This window comes from Lineus longissimus, chromosome 6 (assembly GCF_910592395.1).
Source record: "Lineus longissimus chromosome 6, tnLinLong1.2, whole genome shotgun sequence".
Lineage (NCBI taxonomy): Eukaryota > Metazoa > Nemertea > Pilidiophora > Heteronemertea > Lineidae > Lineus > Lineus longissimus.
In genome coordinates, this window is record NC_088313.1 from 4,533,192 (window position 1) to 4,557,173 (window position 23,982).

Below are 23,982 nucleotides of genomic sequence, written 5' to 3' on the forward strand. Positions count from 1 at the left end.
GCAATGAATGCACGTGAAAGGTCACCGCTCCACAGGCAAATGAAAGGATGAGGTTTACATAAACTTAAAGCTTATCTTTTCAATTAATTACGTCAGAATCCCAGTAGAAAACAGATTCATTCAATATATATTGAGCTCTTGTATGTTTTAAAAGACATAAGTTTGTTTTTACAGTCCGTAAAAGAATTTTTCCCCGTTTATCGTAACTTCTAATTCCTGTGTACGAGCTCTCTTATCGACGGAGGCGCCGACAAGTATGGCTGCCTTTTAATTTCTTCTTGTCATGTTCTCCAGATTGTCGCTGAGTTACCCCTTAAAACATCTTCCTAGATCCCAGGGATCAACAATATTTGCATCTAATAAGTAAGATGCATAACTTAAGCCTACGGTTTCCCAGCTGGTTTTCGTTACCTTGTGTTTTTTTGGGATATCATCATGCATATCTTCATAATCAATCAGTTTTTTTGGTACAAGCTGTACTGTTAATACTGTAGGCCTACACCAATCAAGTCAAGTGCTTGCTCTAAAGAAGTATAAGGGCTTACTATGTATGCCTATGCACAGTGGCCTATGTTGGTTATGAAGCAGCTGTGTTGGCAACGTTGTATTTTAGATCTCCAAACAATGACTAGGCCTAAATATATTTTTATAGGCCTAGATGACTAATCGGAATCTTTACAACAGGCCTCGGGGCAGTGCCAGTGTTGCTGCATAGGCTCTTGCCAGATACAGGCGTATTTGGCAACAAACTATCTTTACAATAGGTTTTTACGGTCAATAAGCTCGAGCCATTGACACTTACAGTCGTCGGGAGTCTTTTTGACCGTGAAGATCTATTGTAAATGTAAAGGTTATGCATGGTTTGTTTCCCCGACCCTAGGTGGTACCGGCGGATCTGGCCAAGGGCCTATGGCAATTTATAGTCACTAATTACAATATTTTCCTGGGCTTTATTTTGCAGGAGATACATAATATCCAGTATGGACAGCCCTCACATCAAGCAAGTTGTCAATGACATCCTGAGACCACAAGATGATAAGCGTCTATACAGAGGATTGGAACTTTCTAATGGGATGAAAGTGTTATTATGTAGTGATGAATCAACTGATAAATCTTCAGCTGCGATGGATGTCCATATTGGTAAGACTCTTAAGTACAATGCACATAGAGAGATGTTTAGCCTAATATCATATCACATCAAAGGGCCTACATTGTAGTGGACACCATTGGGACTGATAAATGCTGTACTAGTGAATGCAATGGAAGTCGGAATGATTCATGCCTTATGTCACGCCATAATTTGAGACATGTTCACTTTCAACTTTGATGAGTGTAGGCTACTTGATCGAGCTTTTTGTTGAATGTTTTTCAGGGCACTTGATGGACCCCGACGATATCCCTGGGTTGGCACATTTTTGTGAGCACATGTTATTCCTTGGCACAAAAGAAGTAAGTACTCTACATGTATCATCATCATCATCATCATCATCATCATCATCATCATCATCATCATCATCAATATCAACATCATCATCATCACTGCATCCAGTGGGCACTTACAGAGGTTCATTCGCAAAACCACATGAGTGGGATTTCTGAGTGTTCTGGGTGTTCGTGTCCGTAATGTAGAGGTGTCCTTAATAGGGAGGTTATGCCATTATTGTCCAAAAAGTGGATTCATGTGTATGAACACGGGGGTCGTGAAGCTGACGTATTACACATTCCATTTAGTTTTTAATATTACCTATTTCAAATAATTTGATACCATTTATATGCTAACTTGAAATTACTTTATTGTAATACCTTATGGCATTTCTAGTGGAGGTCATATTAATTTGCAAACATTGATATATGCAGGTTGTGTTCGTACGCTACATACTACATAGACAGCGTACATCCTTAATTAGCTGTATAATTTAAGCATTTGATTGAGCTACTGCACAGCTTTATTCTTTGTAATTAGAACCCAAGGGGACAAACAATTAATGCAATTAATGTTACAATATCAATTTAAATCAAGTTCTACTGAACTTAACTTATTTTTATTCTTCCTTGCAGTATCCACAAGAAAATGAATACACAAAGTTTTTGAGCGAGCATAGTGGTAGTGCAAATGCCTTCACCAGCTCCGAACACACTAACTACTACTTTGATGTGGCGCCTGATAACCTGAAGGAAACACTCCATAGGTACCGTCAGTTATTCATTTGTTTGAGTCTGCCATGGGCATCAAATGCTCAATTCTGTAGCAGTCATGGAAGCAGCAGTCCGGGCAAATTCATCCACCTCATTCAGTATTTTTAGTCTCTGCCAATGGTCAGCAAATTCTGTAGCATTCATAAAAGGCAGCACTCCGAGCTATTTCAGCCAGTAATCTCCATATCTTGGTTTACAGTTATGCTCCCTCGAGCCATGTCTTTAGGCTATGGATTGAGAAATTGGGGACATCATGCTGTATGTAGGCTTGAGTTTGGGTGGCACATCCACATTGACGAGTGCTCTGTGCACCGCGGCAAGTCTCTTTTTTAAAATCTCTGCGATATTGACAAGAGAACATACATTGTTGTATAAAATTGTTGTTTTGCAGATTTGCCCAGTTTTTCATCTGTCCACTTTTTACGGCGACTGCTACCGAAAGAGAAGTGAATGCCGTGAATTCTGAGAATGATAAGAATCTTCAGAGTGATAGCTGGCGGCTGTATCAACTGGAGAAAGCCACCGCTGATCCCAAGCATCCTTTCAGTAAATTTGGAACGGGTAAGGAAAAAACTTTCCACTTTTACGAAATATTTTTATAGTTTCCTTGTCAGAGACACAAGATAAAACGAACCATGGCATACTGTCCCATCCAACAAATTAACAGTAGAACCTCTCTATTAAGGACACCCTCAGGACTGACTAGTTCTGTCTTTAATAGAGAGGTTTCCTGATTAGAGAGGTCAAATTGAATGAAAACAACCAAATTGGGACCAAACCTAGTGTCCTTAATAGAGAAGCTGTCCTTAATAGAGAGGTGTCCGCTGGAGAGGTTCCATTGTATATTGAGGCTGGGTGACGTGAGTGACCAAGAACTCAAACTCAGGACCTGCCACTTGTAAGGTAGATGTGATAGCCCTTTGGCCACTACAGCTTTAGTTCCTTTAAAAAACTACCCAGGTCATTAAAATCAAGGGGGACTTTAAGAAGGAGCTAGATAGATGGTCAAATTGGTGGTCCTCAGTCCTATTATATGCACAGTTTGGGGACTTGGTTGTATTTGAGTTAGTGAGATATATATTCCAAGTACAAGCCAATAGTTTTGATGTGCTCTGAGATAAGAGAAGCCCCTACTGGCCACTTTCTGTAACTTTATCTTGTTAACCTATCTGGCTCCTTGGGGAGGATATTTTGAAGGGCAGCTAGCATTAGCCATGTTCAGCGTTATCAGTTGAGGAGTTTATAGTCCTTGAAAGTTCTGCTAGAATTCCTGTGGTGGGTGCTGCCATGGTTGGTTTTCTCGCTGGACGTGATGATGAGGTAAGGAGGGAGGCTGATTGCTGCTGGACTTTGGCTCCTTCCTATAAGCTCCCTTTAACATGTTTCGATGTATTCATTTCTTTCAGGTAATAAATACACGCTGGAGACAAGGCCTAAGGAGTTGAACCTGGACACTAGAGATGAGTTGCTCAAGTTTCATTCCAAGTACTATTCATCTAATTTAATGGCTCTAGCTGTGCTAGGAAAGGGTAAGTGATGAATGAGAACCTCAATCAGCCTAGACTCTTTCACCAGTCTCCCCCATTCACTCATTAGACTTAGAGACTAGTACTTGATGGCAATTCACTCGTCATGAACTCGATTTGGGGGCATAAGCTTCCGGCGTCCAGTCGCGTGTTTTTCTGTAGGATGGGTATAACCTCGATCCAAGTGAATAATCTGCAATACCAGAGTGCTCGGTATGACAGTGCATCCACTGTATGCACTGAAAATGTATGGCTCGCCTTGGGTAAATCAACGAGGCTTCCTCAACCCTCTGTTGCCCAGCGGATAGGGTTGAGGTTATCTGGATGGAATACCTTCAGCTGCTTTGCCTTTGGGATACATTGAAATCAGTAATAAATTTCGAAAGATATTTGCAAAGAAATCCTGCGTTGTGCAAATTGAAAGGGTCCCCATGGAATCGAGTAAAACCCTGTCTCGATGAGAATTATCTTATCATTGAAAAACTATTCATTAAATTGAGTTCCTTGCTAATTTGGAATGCTTTGATTTCAGAATCATTGGACGATTTGACTGAGATGGTGGTTAATCTTTTCTCCCAGGTGGAGAATAAAAATCTTGAGGTGCCCGAATGGAAGGACCATCCTTATGGACCAGACCAATGCAAGGTAATGAAACAGGAGGTGGATGGGGGAGGGGGCTGATTTCCCACTTCTCGTAGACGCAATTCAAAATGATTACCATTACAAATGCGTTTTATCATTCCATGTACATGAGGTTGGAAGCTCATTGTGTGATAACATGAACAGTGCGTTTCATGTGTGGGCAGACGTGTCAGAAGAGCCTGTATTTGATTTGTTGATCCATGCGCGCATGTCAATGAGGTCTATGGTTAAGGTATTGAACTCATAATCTGACTATGGGTTCGGTTCCCAAAATTGACACTTGCTTGTAAACTTGGGCAAGTCTCTTTGCTTCAGATGCCATATCCTTTGAATGTGATGGAAAACAGAGATTCCTTGTACCTTGTGCCATGACCTGGTCTACAATGTAGAAAAAGGAAAAAAGATCTGAGGGAAGAACATCTTGTGTTCTACAATGTAGCAAAAGGAAAAAAGATCTGAGGGAAGAACATCTTGTGTTCTACAATGTAGCAAAAGGAAAAAAGATCTGAGGGAAGAACATCTTGTGTTCTACAATGTAGCAAAAGGAAAAAAGATCTGAGGGAAGAACATCTTGTGTTCTACAATGTAGCAAAAGGAAAAAGATCTGAGGGAAGAACATCTTGTGTTCTACAATGTAGCAAAAGGAAAAAAGATCTGAGGGAAGAACACCTTGTGTTCTACAATGTAGCAAAAGGAAAAAAGATCTGAGGGAAGAACACCTTGTGTTCTGCAATGTAGCAAAAGGAAAAAAGATCTGAGGGAAGAACACCTTGTGTTCTGCAATGTAGCAAAAGGAAAAAAGATCTGAGGGAAGAACACCTTGTGTTCTGCAATGTAGCAAAAGGAAAAAAGATCTGAGGGAAGAACATCTTGTGCCCTACAATGTAGCAAAAGGAAAAAAGATTGAGGGAAGAACATCTTGTGTTCTACAATGTAGCAAAAGGAAAAAAGATCTGAGGGAAGAACATCTTGTGGTGGACTCGACCTTAGTCTCCATCACAAGGACCAAGTAGTCTCAATGGCCTACCAGCGCACATGTAACTTCCGTCACTGTTACATGGCACTGCCTGTCACTAGAGTTCGATGGTACATAACATTTTATATCAAGGAGATTTCACTCAGATTGTTCTTACTCTTTCAGTTGAAGGCCAATATTGTTCCAGTTAAAGATATTCGAAATTTGAACATCACTTGGCCGCTGCCAGACATGCACAAGCACTACAAATCTGGGGTATGTACCAAAACACACATGTCTGTGTATAGGAATACATGTACCTGTCATTCTCCAAGCAGATCGCAGACATCATTTATCTCTCTGCCAACACAGATTTCCATTACACCATGTAGTCACAGGCAAATGAACATGCTTGCATCAACCTGCTAGGCCTGGTTTTCCAAATCTAGGCCCTAACTTTGCAGTAACTTGGACTTGGCGTATTCTCCCTCAGTTAAGCCTGTGTTTAACGCCAAGTTAGTGACAGGCTTATTTTGAACAATGAGGGCTGGATAATTCTAACTCATTGCTTCCTCCTCGTACTTTTGAAAGCTTATAATGCAATTCGCCCACCCAAACATGCCAAATATTGTCTGAAAGCCAATAATGAGCCAACCTTGCTCATGCACTCTTCACTTCGTATTTTTTTAAATATGCCATTTTACATGTACATGTATTATGTAAAGCAGTGAAAATAATGTACAGACCATAGCTTCAAATCTATCTACATGTATCGTACCCTTCCAACACCTTCTGATGAGTTAACCATGTAACACTAAAAATACTATTCTGTCTCAATTCAATTGGAATGTGGGTCCTTCAATTTGCTATTCAGCAAATCAAGCATAAATAACAGTATAGTAAAGTTTGTTTATTATTGTGTCACCTCTAATGAAAGGGCTAGCCAGCTTTTGGCTTATGAGACACTCTTTACTTCCAAACTCCTATATCTCTAATGCCAGACGCCTGGCGAGAAGGCAGTTTGTAGCCTATATTTAACTAGCTGGCAGCTAACCGACCGGCCGCATCGGAAAGAGGTTACCAGCGGGCCTCGAACCTTCGACCTTCCGTTCACGAGGCGGACGCCTTAACCACTAGGCCATTGAGATCGGTATATATCCACTTCGACCCATGATAGCAATTTTAACATTTCAGCCTGACATGTATCTCGGCCATCTGATTGGGCATGAGGGTCCAGGGAGTCTGCTGTCAGAGCTCAAGGCTCGTGGCTGGGTCAACCTCGTCGTAGCGGGACAGAAAGCTGGTGCCAAGGGATTCATGTTCTTCGTTGTCAATGTGGATTTGACTGAAGAAGGAATAGGTAGGTTGGAGAAGGTAAGGTAAATTGGTACAATTATAGCCCGGTGCAGAAACAGCTGGCAGTACACCGAGGCTACAATTGTATCAGTTTACTTTATACATTCTAAACCGAAGATTTCAAAACTTGTTGGATATGAACACTGGCCGAGCCAGAGTCACTTTGCATTTAAATGCAATTTGTACCAAGCTGAAGTGGTGTGAAAACTTTCTCATCCTTGCTTGGAGTTTTAAAGAACACTTACTGGAAAAAAACGCCTCCAAATGCAGAACAAGGCAAAAGAAGACATAGAAGTAAATGACCACCCCTTGGAAAAGAACTCTTGTCATAAGAGTTGAATCACTGTCATTATGGGTTGACTCACCAAGCCAAATACTGCTTGCGTGTAGCTGCCATTTACCCTAAGTTGCTACCTCAGTCTTGGCCTAGAGTTTTTGCTCCACCCACGCAGTGATTGGTGAGACAGCCAATACCTCTCAGGGTTCTCCACTGGATTTTCTCAAGGGAGGCTGGTACCCTTGAAGTTCAAGAAGTTTTGCCAGTGTGCAACACAAGGTAGAGTGGCCAGCACTTTGTAGTAGGGCATCTTGACCCGCAATGTTTTGAGATCGCTAAATCACTCGCCCGAAACCTTGACATTTTCCATCTCAGAAGCTTTAAATTTTTATATCAGCGCTGTGATTGGGGCATGCGCTGAGAGCATGCTGAGAAAATAGGAAAGTCAATGGAATTCGTCATGGTTTGTGGAGCTCGATAGTGGTGACACAAACGCATGGGAGTCGGGATGACATTTGGGTGGCGCTATAGGAACCCGTTACAAAATTCAAGCACAAGTAGAGTGGCTGCAAACGAGGTAGAGTGTTAAGCTGCTAAGGTAGAGTGGCTGCAACCAAGGTAGAGTGGTAAGCTGCTAAGGTAAAGTGGCTGCAACCAAGGTAGAGTGGTAAGCTGCTACGGTAGAGTGGCTGCAACCAAGGTAGAGTGGTAAGCTGCTAAGGTAGAGTGGCTGCAACCGATGTGGAGTGGTAAGCTGCTAAGGTAGAGTGGCTGCAACCGATGTGGAGTGGTAAGCTGCTAAGGTAGAGTGGCTGCAACCGATGTAGAGTGGTAAGCTGCTAAGGTAGAGTGGCTGCAACCAAGGTAGAGTGGTAAGCTGCTATGGTAGAGTGGCTGCAACCAAGGTAGAGTGTTAAGCTGCTAGGTAGAGTGGCTGCAACCAAGGTAGAGTGGTAAGCTGCTAAGGTGGAGTGGCTGCAACCGAGGTAGAGTGGTAAGCTGCTAAGGTAGTGTGGCTGCAAACGAGGTAGAGTGGTAAGCTGCTAAGGTAGAGTGACTGCAACCGAGGTAGAGTGGTAAGCTGCTAAGGTAGAGTGGCTGCAACCGAGGTAGAGTAGTAAGCTGCTAAGGTAGTGTGGCTGCAACCGAGGTAGAGTGGTAAGCTGCTAAGGTAGAGTGGCTGCAACCGAGGTAGGGTGGTAAGCTGCTAAGGTAGTGTGGCTGCAACCGAGGTAGAGTAGTAAGCTGCTAAGGTAGTGTGGCTGCAACCGAGGTAGAGTGGTAAGCTGCTAAGGTAGAGTGGCTGCAACCGAGGTAGGGTGGTAAGCTGCTAAGGTAGTGTGGCTGCAACCGAGGTAGAGTGGTAAGCTGCTAAGGTAGGGTGGCTGCAACAGTGGAATGGCGGTGAGCTGCCAAGGTAGGGTGGGACGCCCTGACAAATGGTCTTGTGGAGAACACTACCTCTCATTCATTTCCAGTTCCTTATGCAATGGCCCCAGTAAATTGAGATCGACTCTTCCTTCCAGATCATGTTGACGACATAGTGTTGTTGACGTTCCAGTACCTGAACATGGTAAAGAAAGAAGGGACGCCCGACTGGGTGTTCAAGGAGTGTCAAGATTTGAACAATATGACCTTCAGATTCAAGGACAAGGAAAAACCAAGAAGTTTCACATGTAACAGCGCAGGATCTCTACATGTAAGCAAAAATATAACCTCTCTATTACGGACACCCTCGGGACTGACAAGTGCTGTCCTTAATAGAGAGGTGTCCTGATTAGAGATGTCTAATCGAACGGAAACAATCAATTTGGGACCAAAACTAGTTTTCTTAATAGAGAGGTTGTCCTCAGTAAAGAGATGTCCGTTTTTGGGAGGTTCGGCTCCACTGTGTAGCAGACACTATTGAGCCAGTTGAAGCGCTTACTGTTACACATAGGCCTATATAACAAGTAAGATTTTTTAACTTCAAATTTCAAATTTCAACTTCGAATTTGATCTTGATTGAAGCAGTGTTGATTTTGTGTTGGCAGTTAAAATGAAAACCATTATCCACATAAGAGAGCGAATACAAACCTTTCAACCAATGTTGCAGATATTGTAATTTCAAAATCGGGCATTAGCAGAAAGAAGTATTTGAAATTAGATTTTGGAACAATGGGTGATATGAATAAAGACTAGCAAATGCTTTTATCTAAATCTCCATGTACATTTACACTAGGCCTTCCTGTACAAAACCGGAGTAAAAGCATTTGCTAGTCTTTATTCATATCACCCAAGACAAAATTGTTGATCATGAATTTTATAGGATGTTGGTCAGGCAATGTCCTACTGCTTACTTGAATATTCATCAGTTTATTTTAACTTTATTACTGTATTCTCTTTTCAGGATTATCCACTGAAGGAAGTGATCAGTGGGCCGTATCTTTTGTACGAGTTCAAACCGGAATTAGTGACAATGCTCCTCGAGAAGCTTACTCCAGAAAATATCAGGTAGGTTTGGGGTTCCGGCATTTTCGATATAGGAGGATTTTCATTTTCCCTCCTAAAAATGGCTTAATTCAACAGTGGAAATAAAAATGGCTATATCTCAGCTCTCCGCAGTACTTTGAATTGTTGAAATCAAACAAAACCTTTGGTGTAACATCAAATCTTGTCCCACTATGTCTGATAGGTGGCGACAGCTTCCTGCTTTTAATATCAACTGTTCCAATTTTCCAGAATTGCTGTGATAGGGAAGAAATTTGAGGGGGAGACCAAGCTGAAAGAGGAATGGTACGGGACGGAATATTCAATGGAGCCAATTCCGCAAGTCCTTCTAAATGTGAGTGGTGAACTGAACATGAAATTTTGTTATGTTTGTTTATTTATTTATTTAGGTTTTTATTTATTTAGGTGTTTATTTATTTAGGTATTTATTTATTTATTTAGGTATTTAGGTATTGAGGTATTTTCTTTATCTAGGTATTTTATTTTATTCGTACAGAGTACAATAATAGATTTGAAGTGGGTGCGAGTTTGACTAAGTTACCCAATTTCTGTATACCATTCGTGATTCTGACCTTGCATGATTTCTGTTGCAGAAACTGAATAATGCTGGATTCCATGAGAATCTCAAGCTGCCTGAAAAGAATGAGTTCATACCCACCAACTTTGACCTGTATCCCATCGAAGAGAAGGTAGGCTTTGACACAATAGGGAGGTTGATGACAGTCCCTTATCACCAATCCTTATAAGTACAGTGGAACCTCCCTTAGCGGACACCTCTCTATCAAGGACAGCCTCTCAATTTAAAGGACACTAGTTTCAGTCCCAAATAGGTGTTTTCCATTCAAGTTGACCTCTCTAATCAGGACACCTCTCTATTAAGGACAGCACTTGTCAGACAGCATACGTGTAAATGCCGCGATAGTGTAGTGGCTCAGGTTTCTGACCAGTAATCAAGAGGTCCAGTATTCCTCTCTATTCTTCATATTGACATATTACATGATTCCATTTCAGGCAGAGAAAAATCCAGTAATCTTGAAGGTAAGTCAACAACCTGTACATGTATGCTATGTGTGGCAGAGACAGTAGAGTGCACACTAGTGAATAGAGTGCACACTGCCCAACCTAATCGGTGATTCACCTAGGAAAGTTCATGTTACCTTTTAAAGCCTTTGTGTGCTGGATTTTCAGACTTTTTGCTTCAAGCCCTCTTATATTCGGCTCTGTTCTTCAAAGTTGCTTATTCTGACAGTGCTTTCAGAGTTTAGAAAGCTTAGGAAGTATCAGGCCTGATAGCTTGCCAATATTATCATATTCTGTGTAGTGCTAAATTTTCAGCATTTTATTTTCGCAGATACTAAAAATCACGAATAAAAAATAAAAATTGCAAATTGGCAAAATAAAGATGGACGAAAGTTTAGCGTTTCACAGAACTCTGGCCTGTTTTGTTTTGTCAATAAAGACTTTTGAAAGGAAAGACACATATTTATCATTTAAACATTTATTCATCTACTTCTCGACTTTTGCCCTTACATCTAAAACTAATCATCTTTTGTACTCATTACCTTCTAGGAGACACCCCTAAGCAGACTCTGGTTCAAACAGGATCAAAAATTCCTTCTTCCAAAGTGCTGCGTGTGTATGGTGCTCAGCAGGTAAGATTAAAGGGAACTGGAACCGCCGAGCGATTTATTCAACTTTTCGACTTTCACCGCCCGAGAATGTCAAACTTCCAACTTCCTATTCGAGTTCAGATTTGTAGCTCCGCCCCCAGTGCCCGAGCATGCGCAGTTCAATTTGTTATTATTGAGAATCATGTGAGAATCACGTGAGTCATGCGATCTTTCATTCATGAGTTTTCGTTGTAAATTCCATAGTAGTGACGTCACTCAATGATTGACAGCTAGGCGCCATGTTTCATTCATGCCTCGTTCTGATCACCCGATACGCGGGAAATGAAAACGAGGTCATACGAACTGGCTTGGCGGTTTCAGTTCCCTTTAAGTAAGAAAACCACACGAGTCTGTGTTTGAGTGGAAATATCACACAGGTGGTTACCTTGGTCCAGAAAGCCTCGAGGCTGTAGGTTGAATGGGTTTCCAGGGGCCAAGACGACCATGATGTTTCCTCCTAAAGGGACAATATAGGCAGCAGTTAGGCAGGCAAGATAAAGTAACACAAAGTCGCCAATAGGGGTCTCTCACATTTTACAGTACATCGAAATGATTCATTCTTGTACGAGAAATACACTTAGTGTAGAATCTGACATCACCCAGGGCTCTCACTGTGTATAAGTCACCTGAAGATGACCAGATTAGCCCCTCTGTTCCTGCCTATAGTCCCCCTTTAAACAAATGGGTGTCATTTTCTACTTAACACATGCCATGGTTTTAAATTCCTCGCCAAATTTCATTCCAAAATCCAAAAGCAAAGTGCGCTTTATAGTGCCTTGATGTCTTGTTACAAAGGCGGGGCAATGACATCACTCAAGCTGGAGGTGACGTTGCCGAGAAGGTCTGCATCACAGAGTGCATGTCGGCGAAGCCATTTGATACAGCCGTGTGATACAATGTATATTATCACCTGGCTGAATTGCACCTTTGACAAAAACAAAAATCTGAAAGAAATGTTCGTATAAGTTTTTGCCGAGTTAGAAATCAAGATTTTTTGCAGAGTTGGAAATCAATTTTAAAAGCAATCAGCTGATAGATTATCATATAATCTATGGTTTGAACCGATCTCTGCCTATAAAGGGTATAATGAATCAGTAGTAAGTGCAATGGTGAGAAAAATTGTCTGCCTTTCTGTTTCAGCCCGATGGCGTTCATGGACCCAGGAAGTGTCAACCACCTCTACATGTACACGCAGCTCTTCAAAGATGCGCTGAATGAATACGCATATGCAGCCTCCCTGGCTGGTCTGAACTATTCGTTAGACACTTCAGCTTACGGAATACTGGTAGGTCACTATCATTCATGATTACCAGTGTCGGCTTTTCTTGGTGTAAACTTGTGTGTTTCTCACTTCAATGAACTCTAAAACTCTTGACAGTACCGCATCAACATGATCAATCACTGCACAAGATTTTGTATGAACAGCACCCAGCAATCTATGCCCAGTTTGTCAAAACAGGTTTTTTCTCGAATGCTGGAGTTTACTTGGAGTTGAGTCAAATGAGCTTAAGGTTGGCTCTAATTTACTGTCTGTTTGCCATAACCCGACTGACCCAGCTTTAATTGGGCCGACTCTAACATTTTTATGGTTCGAACACCTGGACTTTTTATATGAAACAAAGACCCGAGTGTTGTCGAATGCCGACCCAAATTATTTTCTGACCGATTATCCATCAAAAACACATCGCCCATGCGAAGCGTAATTTGCCCATATAAGGAATGAGATCTACGTATCGACGGCTGGGCTATCAGAATTCATTATCTTGTTGAAACATGTGACATAGAGTGACTCAACAACTCTCGCCACCATGCGGGGCCTAATGGTATTAGGCTACAAGTATTAGGCTGTGACACTGACAGGCAAAATGGCCGATACTGAATGCATTTTCAGACATAAATTTAAGCCGGAAATAGTTCAGACACATATATTTTCATCCTTGAAGAGGTTTGAAAAAAAGAATTGCCTACCTACCTACCCTGTTTGAAAAGCTTGGGTAGGGTTACTGCAAATAGACATATAATTTGGGCCAGACTAACAGAAGGTGATAAGGCCAAGCTAAATTAATGCCAGCGTTAGTGAGAAAGGCCCTGACCCCAGTGTTGTATGCCGAACAAATTCATGCACGCCATTGACATTGAATTGTACTCAACTCTTTTCCTCGTTTGTCGATGAGAAAATGCAACTTTTATTGACACGATTTGGTAGGGCAAAGTAGTAGTCTCTTCAATTCAGTGTTGATTTAGAATCCGAGTTTTGTCAATCTGCGGAATGTTCAACATTGCCTTTGATGTGCATTTTAGCATTATTTCACTGAACACGTCTGCCTTTTTGTTTTTATTGTACGTCACAGATGAGTATAGATCTTAGACTTGTCTGCAAAGCTGTTTGAGATGCGATTATTCATGTTCGCGTTCACTGCATCATGAAAATTATAAAATACATAAGCAATTGCAAGCCTTATATATTTGATATTATTTGCATACTGTTGGCCCTTGTTTTCCCTTCCCCTTTGATATTTATTCATTGGTTATCACACTTCTTTAAATTTTGTATGTATTTTGTTGAAGGATGTGTGGTAGGAGTTGTGTTGGCCATCAACCAAAATTTTGAAAAAGTAGGCCCGCACATTTTCCACATTTTTTGTAAAGGACCTTGTGCCATGGCCAGTGAAATCAATTCGATGTCAATTTGATGGACGTCAATGATGTCATGTTTCAGTAAATGTAACAAAGCAGATTGAAAGCCAAGACACCTCCTTCGCTGCATGATAGCACCTTGCCCTCAATAAAGTCCAGAAACCACAAGTCCTGAATAACAGCATGTTCATAATAATCCCAATGCGTTGAGTTTTCTATGACTTTGTCACAACCACCAACACCCCCTCCCTTCCCCCAACTAATCTAACATCTGACTGATCACAAAAACTGAAAACTTTTCTGAGTTTTTTTATATATTTTCAACAAATTTGAATAATATTGCCATGAATTTATTCAACGTGCATGTAAATTTCTCGCACTTGACGAAAATGTTATTGAAATTTTTGAATTCCTAACTTTTTCGTTTTTTTTAAATTTAAAGTATGCTCAGTCTGTTCTTGCGTCCCATACTGTATTATTTGTGATTACGGTACCGTAATAGTTATCAAATGAAAAAATAGAACTCGAGAAATTTCATGATTCCCAACAATGTCTCAAGTATAGAATGTACTTTGGTGCAAACCTAGTAAACTGGCCCCCTTTAACACGCTTTCACCAAGAATTGTGATCCACCGCAACAAAATGAGTCGCATATCACTCCGAGCTTGACAGGTTGATTAGGACTGGTTGTTCATTTCACTGTTGTCTGCCTTTTGTGAAATCTGAGAACATCAATTTCTTTTATTATTATTTGTCCTGGTGTCATTTTAGGCTCATCTTCTGACTGTTCTGTGCGACATGCGAATCATTTTGTCGTCGTCGGTCCGCAATTTATGAATTACTTTATACATCCATCCACCCATCTTGCCCCCATTAATTCCCATCGAGTGACACCAGCAACCAATAGGTGTCACCACTGTGACAGCTCAGCCTCCGCTCATATGTTTTCTCTGAGACACAGTCGGCCCACACACACCCAGTTGCTCCGAGAAAAAGAGCAGAGATGGGTGGGCCGACCATAGCCTCAGGGTAAGAATACCAACTCAGTGATAAATTTTCCTAACAAAACGCGTAAAATGGTTCATTTCTAAATTTCCCCCAACTTGGTTATAAATACATGTGGAAGACAGTATACCTCTAGTCTAAATACACTTTCAAACCATGAATTCTGAAGTTGTTATTGTTTACAAAATTTCCAGCTGAGTGTGAGGGGATACAATGATAAACAACACATCCTGCTGCAGAAAGTCATTGAGAAATTCACGTCATTCGATATCGATCCGAAGCGATTTCAGATTCTCAAGGAGGTGGTAAGTTCCTGTACTTTTCAAATCCCGCTAATCGACCTGCTCATGGATAAGTTGGTGTGTTAAAATTGAATAGCAACATTTCGCTGAAGACTGTACTCCGCTGGTAATCCGATATGAATTCATTTGTTATGACATTAAATTCTCACTGCATGACTTTATCCCAGTGTCCTCCTTGACTTTATTGAATGCGTCCGGCCCACACGTTTAAAACGGCGCCACTATTTGAAGAAGAAAAATGCTGACGTTATAAGTTATGTGTGACGTCAAGTGATGTGAATCTCCTGTCAAAGCCATATGATTTGTTTTTAGTGTGACACACTCAGTTACTTCTGAGAAGCACCGACGCACACCGATTAGGAAAGGGAAAGCTTGACTGACTGCCAAAAATGTCAAATTCAAATAAAACTCATTAAACTTCATGCAGTTAGTTTGGTTGGTATTTCTAATGAAAGACCTACTCTTAGGCCATGGACCGAATTTGTTGAAAAGCTGTCTTTTGTGACTAAATTTATCAGGCAGATTGAAAATGCTTAGTTTTTTTCTGCAGTATGGTCGTGGTTTGAAGAACTTCAAAGCAGAGCAGCCTCATCAGCATGCATTATACTACACCACTGTGGTTGTGATGGAACAGATTTGGACCAAAGATGAGTTGCTCGAGGCACTGGAAGGTAAGGAAATTATCGTTAAAAAGTAATCGTTTGCCACTGTTCAAAATATTTAAAGCAGGGATGAGACGTTTCCAATATATTTGGATTTTGTTTTTTTCCCAAATTCTAAAAAGGGCTTAATTTGACAGCCGAAATGAAAAGGTATGAATTTCGAAATCGGCTTTATGTTGTGCCTGAAATCTTCTGACCTTGACCTACTTTTCAAGGTCACAGTAGTCAAAATTTGTAAATACAGTCCTATATTCGCCTCGTTAAAAACTGATAAATACTCATTGCAATCATCTTCTTTGTCCTTTCAGACATGACTGTGGAGACTTTGAAATTATACATCAGTAAATTCCTATCCAAGCTATTCATTGAGAGTCTGGTGTATGGAAATGTTGATAAAGAGGTAAGGGTACCTCGGAGGAGAGGGATCATGATATGAGTGGAATGATGAAAATTACGCTAAAGCTCTTCCCTGTCCTGTCTGTATTTGATCTATGCAACTGCTATTGCTAATTCTGACTTTGGTCAATGAGAACAAAGAGTGGAAACGTACTGGTATGCTTCATAAGTTTAACCAAACAATTTACTGGCAACTACAGTCTCCCGTTAAATGTAAAGCAGTGCATGCATGAAAAATGCAGGCCTCCAAATTTGCTTTTAAAAGGGCACAGCATTTTCGACGAGAAAACGGCCGTTTTGTTAGTTTGGTGAAAAAGGACACACTTTAAAGGGGAATTAATGAAAACTAAGTTGCCTTCGTGATGAAAGAAATATGAAGGGCATCGCGGCCACAGGGGAGGGCCTTCGATGCCTCCGATAAATTTGATCCCTGAATATGTTCCTCTTATGATAACGGGCTAATGATCATTTATCTTTTTTTTTGACAGCGTGCGTCACAGTTGATAGACATAGTGGAGTCTACCCTTACCAAGAAGGCGCAAACTAAACCATTGTTGCTGAGTCAGCAGAAGAGATATCGTGAAGTGCAATTGCCTTACAGTAAGTTCCATTGTTGCTGAATGTCATGAAGTGCAATTGCCTTACAGTAAGTTCCATTGTTGCTGAATAGGGTGAAGTGCAATTGCCTGACAGTTAGTTCCATTGTTGCTGAATGTCATGAAGTGCAATTGCCTGACAGTTAGTTCCACTGTTGCTGAATGTCATGAAGTGCAATTGCCTTACAGTAAGTTCCATTGTTGCTGAATAGGGTGAAGTGCAATTGCCTGACAGTTAGTTCCATTGTTGCTGAATGTCATGAAGTGCAATTGCCTGACAGTTAGTTCCACTGTTGCTGAATGTCATGAAGTGCAATTGCCTTACAGTAGGTTCCATTTTTGCTGAATGTCATGAAGTGCAATTGCCCTACAGTTAGTTCCACTGTTGCGGAATGTCATGAAGTGCAATTGCCTTACAGTAAGTTCCATTGTTGCTGAATGTCATGAAGTGCAATTGCCTTACAGTTAGTTCCACTGTTGCTGAATGTCATGAAGTGCAATTGCCTGACAGTTAGTTCCACTGTTGCTGAATGTCATGAAGTGCAATTGCCTTACAGTTAGTTCCATTGTTACTGAATGTCATGAAGTGCAATTGCCTTACAGTTAGTTCCACTGTTGCTGAATGTCATGAAGTGCAATTGCCTGACAGTTAGTTCCACTGTTGCTGAATGTCATGAAGTGCAATTGCCTGACAGTTAGTTCCATTGTTGCTGAATATCATGAAGTGCAATTGCCTGACAGTTAGTTCCACTGTTGCTGAATGTCATGAAGTGCAATTGCCTGACAGTAAGGTCCGCTGTTGCATAATGTTACGAAGTGGAATTGCCTTACAGTAAGTTCCATTGTTGCTGAATGTCATGAAGTGCAATTGCCTTACAGTAAGTTCCATTGTTGCTGAATAGCGTGAAGTGCAATTGCCTTACAGTAAGTTCCATTGTTGCTGAATGTCATGAAGTGCAATTGCCCTACAGTAAGTTCCATTGTTGCTGAATGTCATGAAGTGCAATTGCCTGACAGTTAGTTCCACTGTTGCTGAATGTCATGAAGTGCAATTGTCTGACAGTTAGTTCCACTGTTGCTGAATGTCATGAAGTGTAATTGCCTGACAGTTAGTTCCACTGTTGCTGAATGTCATGAAGTGCAATTGCCTGACAGTTAGTTCCATTGTTGCTGAATGTCATGAAGTGCAATTGCCTGACAGTTAGTTCCACTGCTGCTGAATGTCATGAAGTGCAATTGCCTGACAGTTAGTTCCACTGTTGCTGAATGTCATGAAGTGTAATTGCCTGACAGTTAGTTCCACTGTTGCTGAATAGCGTGAAGTGCAATTGCCTTACAGTAAGTTCCATTGTTGCTGAATAGTGTGAAGTGCAATTGCCTGACAGTTAGTTCCACTGTTGCTGAATGTCATGAAGTGCAATTGCCTTACAGTAAGTTCCATTGTTGCTGAATGTCATGAAGTGCAATTGCCTTACAGTTAGTTCCACTGTTGCTGAATGTCATGAAGTGCAATTGCCTTACAGTTAGTTCCATTGTTGCATAATGTTACGAAGTGGAATTGCCTTACAGTAAGTGCCATTGTTGCTGAATAGCGTGAAGTGCAATTCCCTGACAGTTAGTTCCATTGTTGCTGAATGTCATGAAGTGCAATTGCCTTACAGTAAGTTCCATTGTTGCTGAATGTCATGAAGTGCAATTGCCTGACAGTTAGTTCCACTGTTGCTGAATGTCATGAAGTGCAATTGCCTGACAGTTAGTTCCACTGTTGCTGAATGTCATGAAGTGCAATTGCTGACAGTTAGTTCCATTGTTGCTGAATAGCGTGAAGTGCAATTGCCTTACAGTAAGTTCCATTTTTGCTGAATGTCATGAAGTGCAATTGCCCTACAGTTAGTTCCACTGTTGCTGAATGTCATGAAGTGCAATTGCCTTACAGTAAGTTCCATTGTTGCTGAATGTCATGAAGTGCAATTGCCTTACAGTTAGTTCCACTGTTGCTGAATGTCATGAAATGCAATTGCCTGACAGTTAGTTCCACTGTTGCTGAATGTCATGAAGTGCAATTGCCTTACAGTTAGTTCCATTGTTACTGAATGTCATGAAGTGCAATTGCCTTACAGTTAGTTCCACTGTTGCTGAATGTCATGAAGTGCAATTGCCTGACAGTTAGTTCCACTGTTGCTGAATGTCATGAAGTGCAATTGCCTGACAGTTAGTTCCACTGTTGCTGAATGTCATGAAGTGCAATTGCTGACAGTTAGTTCCATTGTTGCTGAATGTCATGAAGTGCAATTGCTTTACAGTAAGTTCCATTGTTGCTGAATAGCGTGAAGTGCAATTGCCTTACAGTAAGTTCCATTGTTGCTGAATGTCATGAAGTGCAATTGCCTGACAGTTAGTTCCATTGTTGCTGAATGTCATGAAGTGCAATTGCCTGACAGTTAGTTCCATTGTTGCTGAATGTCATGAAGTGCAATTGCCTTACAGTAAGTTCCATTGTTGCTGAATGTCATGAAGTGTAATTGCCTTACAGTAAAGTATGTTGTGTATATTATTACAGCATCAGTACTGTGGTTGGCAGGCACATTTAACCAACTTAAACAGATAGTTATCTGCAAATCACTGTTATCATTTTGACAGATTACGAATATTCTTTCCGTTTTCAAATAAAAACGAAAACGTTCATGAATTAAGATTTTTGCGAAGTCCACAAAAACAAAGATATTTGTGTTGAATTTTCAGATAGTAACCATCTGTACCACAGACTTAACGAGGTGCATAAAAGTTCAGCGTTGGAGATCTACTACCAGTATGAAGTGCAGGACACACACACTAACATGATCCTGGAACTCTTCTGCCAGATAATATCCGAGGCTTGCTTTGATGTTCTTCGAACCAAGGAACAATTAGGTAGATACTCTCTCATGCAGTGTTCTCACTGTTACTAGCTGAGGAAAGTTGCTTCAAATCTGTATTTGGCTCAGGGCCGTCATGATATACACTCAGATGCGGATAGTCTGCAGTGCTCTCACTATTAAAGTTAAAAGTTAAAGACAGCTGGCCTATTACCCGGGCCAAGAACTGCTCAACCGGCCGGAGCTTATCCTGGTCTCCGTAGCATTCATTAAGCGACTAGGAGTATTCATACTCCCCCTGTATAGGATGCTTGTCTAATCGCAGGTTAACTTCCCAGCAAGCCTGGTAACCATTTACTCCTGGTTGAGAGCAAGTTGGGTTTACAGTGCCTTGCCCAAGGACACAAAAATGAAACAGTGCTGATCAGTCCGAGTGTCGAACCTACGACCTCCAGGTTATAAGCCCGGCACTCCTATGATACTGTGCGACTGATTCCTCTGACTATACCAGCTTGTGCCCTTAATTTTCACTGATTAATAAGTCGCATTGTATTTCAACATGTTCAGGTACTTTTTGGCAAATGGCCAGGTTCACTGAGTTCATAAAAGAAAACCTCATTATAATCACTGTTCATAATTTTTTTATCAACATCACTGAGTTCATAAAAGAAAACCTCATTATAATCACGGCTCATAATTATTTTATCAACATCACTGAGTTCATAAAAGAAAACCTCATTATAATCACTGTTCATAATTTTTTTATCAACATCACTGAGTTCATAAAAGAAAACCTCATTATAATCACTGTTCATAATTTTTTTATCAACATCACTGAGTTCAAAGAAAACCTCATTATAATCACTGTTCATAATTTTTTTATCAACATCACTGAGTTCATAAAAGAAAACCTCATTATAATCGCTGTTCATAATTTTTTTATCAACATCACTGAGTTCATAAAAGAAAACCTCATTATAATCACTGTTCATAATTTTTTTATCAACATCATATACTTCATATACATGTACAGTGTCATGATCCTTGTGGATAGCCGCCTGGAGACATGTAAATTAAGTGACTTCATTCGTTCAAAGTGATTACAGTGGAACTCTGTTAGTGGACACCTCACTATCAAGGACAACCTCTCTATTAAGGACAACCTCTCTATTAAGGACAATCTCTCTATTAAGGACAACCTCTCTATTAAGAACAACCTCTCTATTAAGGATACTAGCTTCGGTCCCAAATTGGTTGTTTCCATTCAATTTGACCTCTCTAATCAGGACACCTCTCTATTAAGGACGGCACTTGTCAGTCCCGTGGGTGTCCTTAATAGAGAGCTTCTACTGTATTTGATATTTTTAGGTTATATTGTTGTGAGTGGTGTGAGACGAGCAAATGGGGTGCAAGGATTGAGGGTGCTTGTTCAGTCAGACAAGTCGCCAGCCCATGTGGATGATAGGGTGGAAGCATTCCTCAAATACATAGAGGTATGCGCATATTTGTATGGATGGATATCTTTGTTTACAAAATGGCGTCATTCTGACGTCATTACCATTGGCTGCGGGCGCATAGTCATATCTTAACAGAGGGGATGGCGTGACATAACAATAGCAACGTCCACGATCGTTGTTGGTTTTCACTTGGACACAAGGAGTTTTTCTCGCCTATCTCGTTACTTGCATGATATTTAAGAATAAAACTTTGTTATTTTGTCACAATAACAGCCGTACATCGTCGGTTGGGCATCATTATGTTATCGAGAGAAATCTCAACAGGACGATGGTTTGTAGCAACTTTTCTTCAGGAAAACCATGTTGAAGAGATACGAGAGTGCGCGCGCATGATATATCCATCTATTGTTAGATTGGAATGGGGTGAAAGCCCCTGCAACTTTTCTCTCACCGTTCCGGCAAGGATCTCACCAATTCAGGCGACAGCCCCTTGAAACTCCCTGATTCAATTATTCTCGAAGATACCTCACAGTGTAGCTAGATTGGGGAGTTTGCCGGATAATCGAATCAGCGGGCGTCCAGGGAAAGTAGCTCATTCGGGCCCCAACTGGCCATTCAAGTCATTCGTTTTCATTAAATTAACATCATCACGTGAGAGACGGGGACTAAAGTCGTAGTTCCACCTATCATAAAACCCTGTGTTTTTTCAAGACCCGTGTCTTCGCCGTGTGTCAAAAAACCCGGGGCGCACTTACACCTTTCAGTGGTGTTAGATAATGGTTAGTAGCCCCGGCGACAGGTGCGTTGTAGGTAGGGAGCTCTCCTGTGTTTCTTTCCCGTTGGAGGGGAATTTTGCGTGCGCAATACCGAGGCAACTACACCGCGCCATCTGTCGCCGGGTCTTAGAACTTGCAATTGCCGGGGCTATTCAGATTCCACCTATCAAAAAACCCGTGTTGAACACGGGTCTACATTAGCCCCCGATTAGCCCCATCGAGCTCGATGGGGCTAATAGACACTGGGATTTGACACACGGGTCTATTTAGACACGGCAATTCATAGGTGTAAGCGCAAAAGACACGGGGATTTGATAGGTGGAAGTACGACTTAAGCTTCCCCACGGCACCGTCCTGGTTTTATTTTCATTTTTGATTTCAGGGTTTTATCGCAGACATGTCTGATGAGGTTTTCAAGAAACACGTGGCAGCCCATGAAACTCGAATTCTCGAACAGCCGAAGAAGTTGTCAACACAACATGCCAAATACTGGTCAGAAATATCTTCAGAGCAATACAACTTTAATAGGGGTGAGTTATCTTGCTTCTTTAAGTTTTGTTTGACAGACAGCATTCATTTAATTCTGCTGGTTTGAGGGATTTATATGAAATGAAGTTGGGATACAAAAGTAAGCTGTATAGTGTAAAATTATTCTGAAGAACTTCAGAATTATTGAAAAGTTAATGTATGCCTGTGTTATTTCAGATGAAGTCGAGGTAGAACATCTTCGAACTCTCACGAAGGCTGATGTTATGGAGTTCTATAAGGTGATTAGGTTCCTGACATCTTTTGGTAATGATTCAGTCAAGAATCACTTATTCATTAAAGAAAATTTCATAGATTTTGGACTACCTTATATCAGGACATTGGTCATTGAAAGTGTCTTTAGACTTTAGGCTCTATCATGGCACTTGTAAAAGGGGGATCAGTCTCCAGGCTGTGGTCTTTAGACTTCGGGCTCTATCATGGCACTTGTAAAAGGGTAATCAGTCCCCAGGCTGTGGTCTTTAGACTTCTGGCTCTATCATGGCTTTTTGGCTCACTGTAGGAGAGTCTATACAACACCGCTGTTTCCGTCGTCGTCGTCGTCGTTGTTTGTATCCTGTTTTAAAAACAGTGGCACGTTTCGTAACCGCTAGAGCTCTAAACGTGAAACTTTGTACACAGGACCCCCAGGTCAGGTGACCTCTGACAATGAATTTTGGTCTGATCTGATTCTCGACTTGGTCACCAGGGGGCCAAAACTAAAAAAGGTAAAAAATGCAATATCTTGCTTGATAGCGACTTGTTTTCAATGATATTTTTATGGTAGGTACTCAGAGCAAGGATACATCACATATCCTACAGGTTTTTGATTTGACCTAATTTTCAAGGCCACAGAGGTCAAACGGTGTGAATTAGCTGTTTGAGTGTAACTATGGCACGTTTCTTAACCGCTAAAGCTATGAACTTGAAATTTGGTACACATGACTCCCTATAACATGTTACATCTGACACTGAATTTCAGTCCGATCTGATTCTTTACTTGGCCACCAGGGGGCCAGAAGTGGAAACCTAAAAAGTGTGATATCTCTCTTATGAGTGACTCCTTTTCTATATAATTTTTATGGTAGGTCCTCCTGGAAATAGAAATCAGATATCATATGGGTTTTTGATTTGACCTACTTTTCAAGGTCACAGAGGTCAATGGCGTAAATTGGCCGTTGGAGTGTAACAATGGCACGTTTCTTAACCGCTAAAGCTATGAACTTGAAATTTGGTACACCTCACTCCCTACGTCATGTTACCTCGGACACCAAATTTCGATCAGATCTGATTCTCGACTTGGCCACCAGGAGGCCAAAACTAAAAAAGATAAAAAATGCAATATCTCGCTTATTATTGACTTGTTTTCGGTGATATTTTTATGGCACATACTCGAAGCAAAGATACATCACATGCCGTACCGACTTTGGTTTGACCTATATACTAAGTAGAATGTTTCTTAACCAGGATGAATTCCCAACCACCAAATATCTATACGGTGAGCACAATGGCTCGTGGCCGTTTCATATTACAGGAGGATCAGTCTCCAGACTGTTGTCTTTAGACTCCTGGCTCTATCATGGTGTTTGTAACAGGAGGATCAGTCTCCAGGCTGTGGTCTTTAGACTTAGGGCTCTATCATGATGTTTGTAACAGGAA

At 41.0% G+C, this 23,982-nt stretch overlaps 1 protein-coding gene across 4 annotated transcripts in view; it reads left to right on the plus strand.

Moving 5' to 3' along the window:
• Positions 1-250: 250 nt before the first annotated feature.
• LOC135489677 (insulin-degrading enzyme-like) overlaps positions 251-23,982 on the plus strand; it is a 47,454-nt gene continuing 23,722 nt past the window's right edge. For 3 of the 4 annotated variants that reach the window (XR_010447192.1, XM_064775153.1, XM_064775152.1), the window contains exons 1-24: positions 264-363; positions 962-1,140; positions 1,373-1,449; positions 2,059-2,189; positions 2,588-2,757; positions 3,603-3,725; positions 4,255-4,367; positions 5,506-5,595; positions 6,514-6,679; positions 8,479-8,651; positions 9,342-9,445; positions 9,674-9,776; positions 10,036-10,131; positions 10,454-10,480; positions 11,012-11,094; positions 12,253-12,397; positions 14,949-15,059; positions 15,607-15,727; positions 16,027-16,118; positions 16,603-16,714; positions 19,453-19,620; positions 20,934-21,058; positions 22,181-22,328; positions 22,504-22,565. Coding sequence is in view for 2 of the 4 variants with exons in the window: in XM_064775153.1 (XP_064631223.1) it covers positions 284-363; positions 962-1,140; positions 1,373-1,449; positions 2,059-2,189; positions 2,588-2,757; positions 3,603-3,725; positions 4,255-4,367; positions 5,506-5,595; positions 6,514-6,679; positions 8,479-8,651; positions 9,342-9,445; positions 9,674-9,776; positions 10,036-10,131; positions 10,454-10,480; positions 11,012-11,094; positions 12,253-12,397; positions 14,949-15,059; positions 15,607-15,727; positions 16,027-16,118; positions 16,603-16,714; positions 19,453-19,620; positions 20,934-21,058; positions 22,181-22,328; positions 22,504-22,565 (2,799 nt within the window). In the remaining 2 variants the exon portion in view is untranslated. The other variant, XR_010447193.1, reaches the window with a different exon arrangement.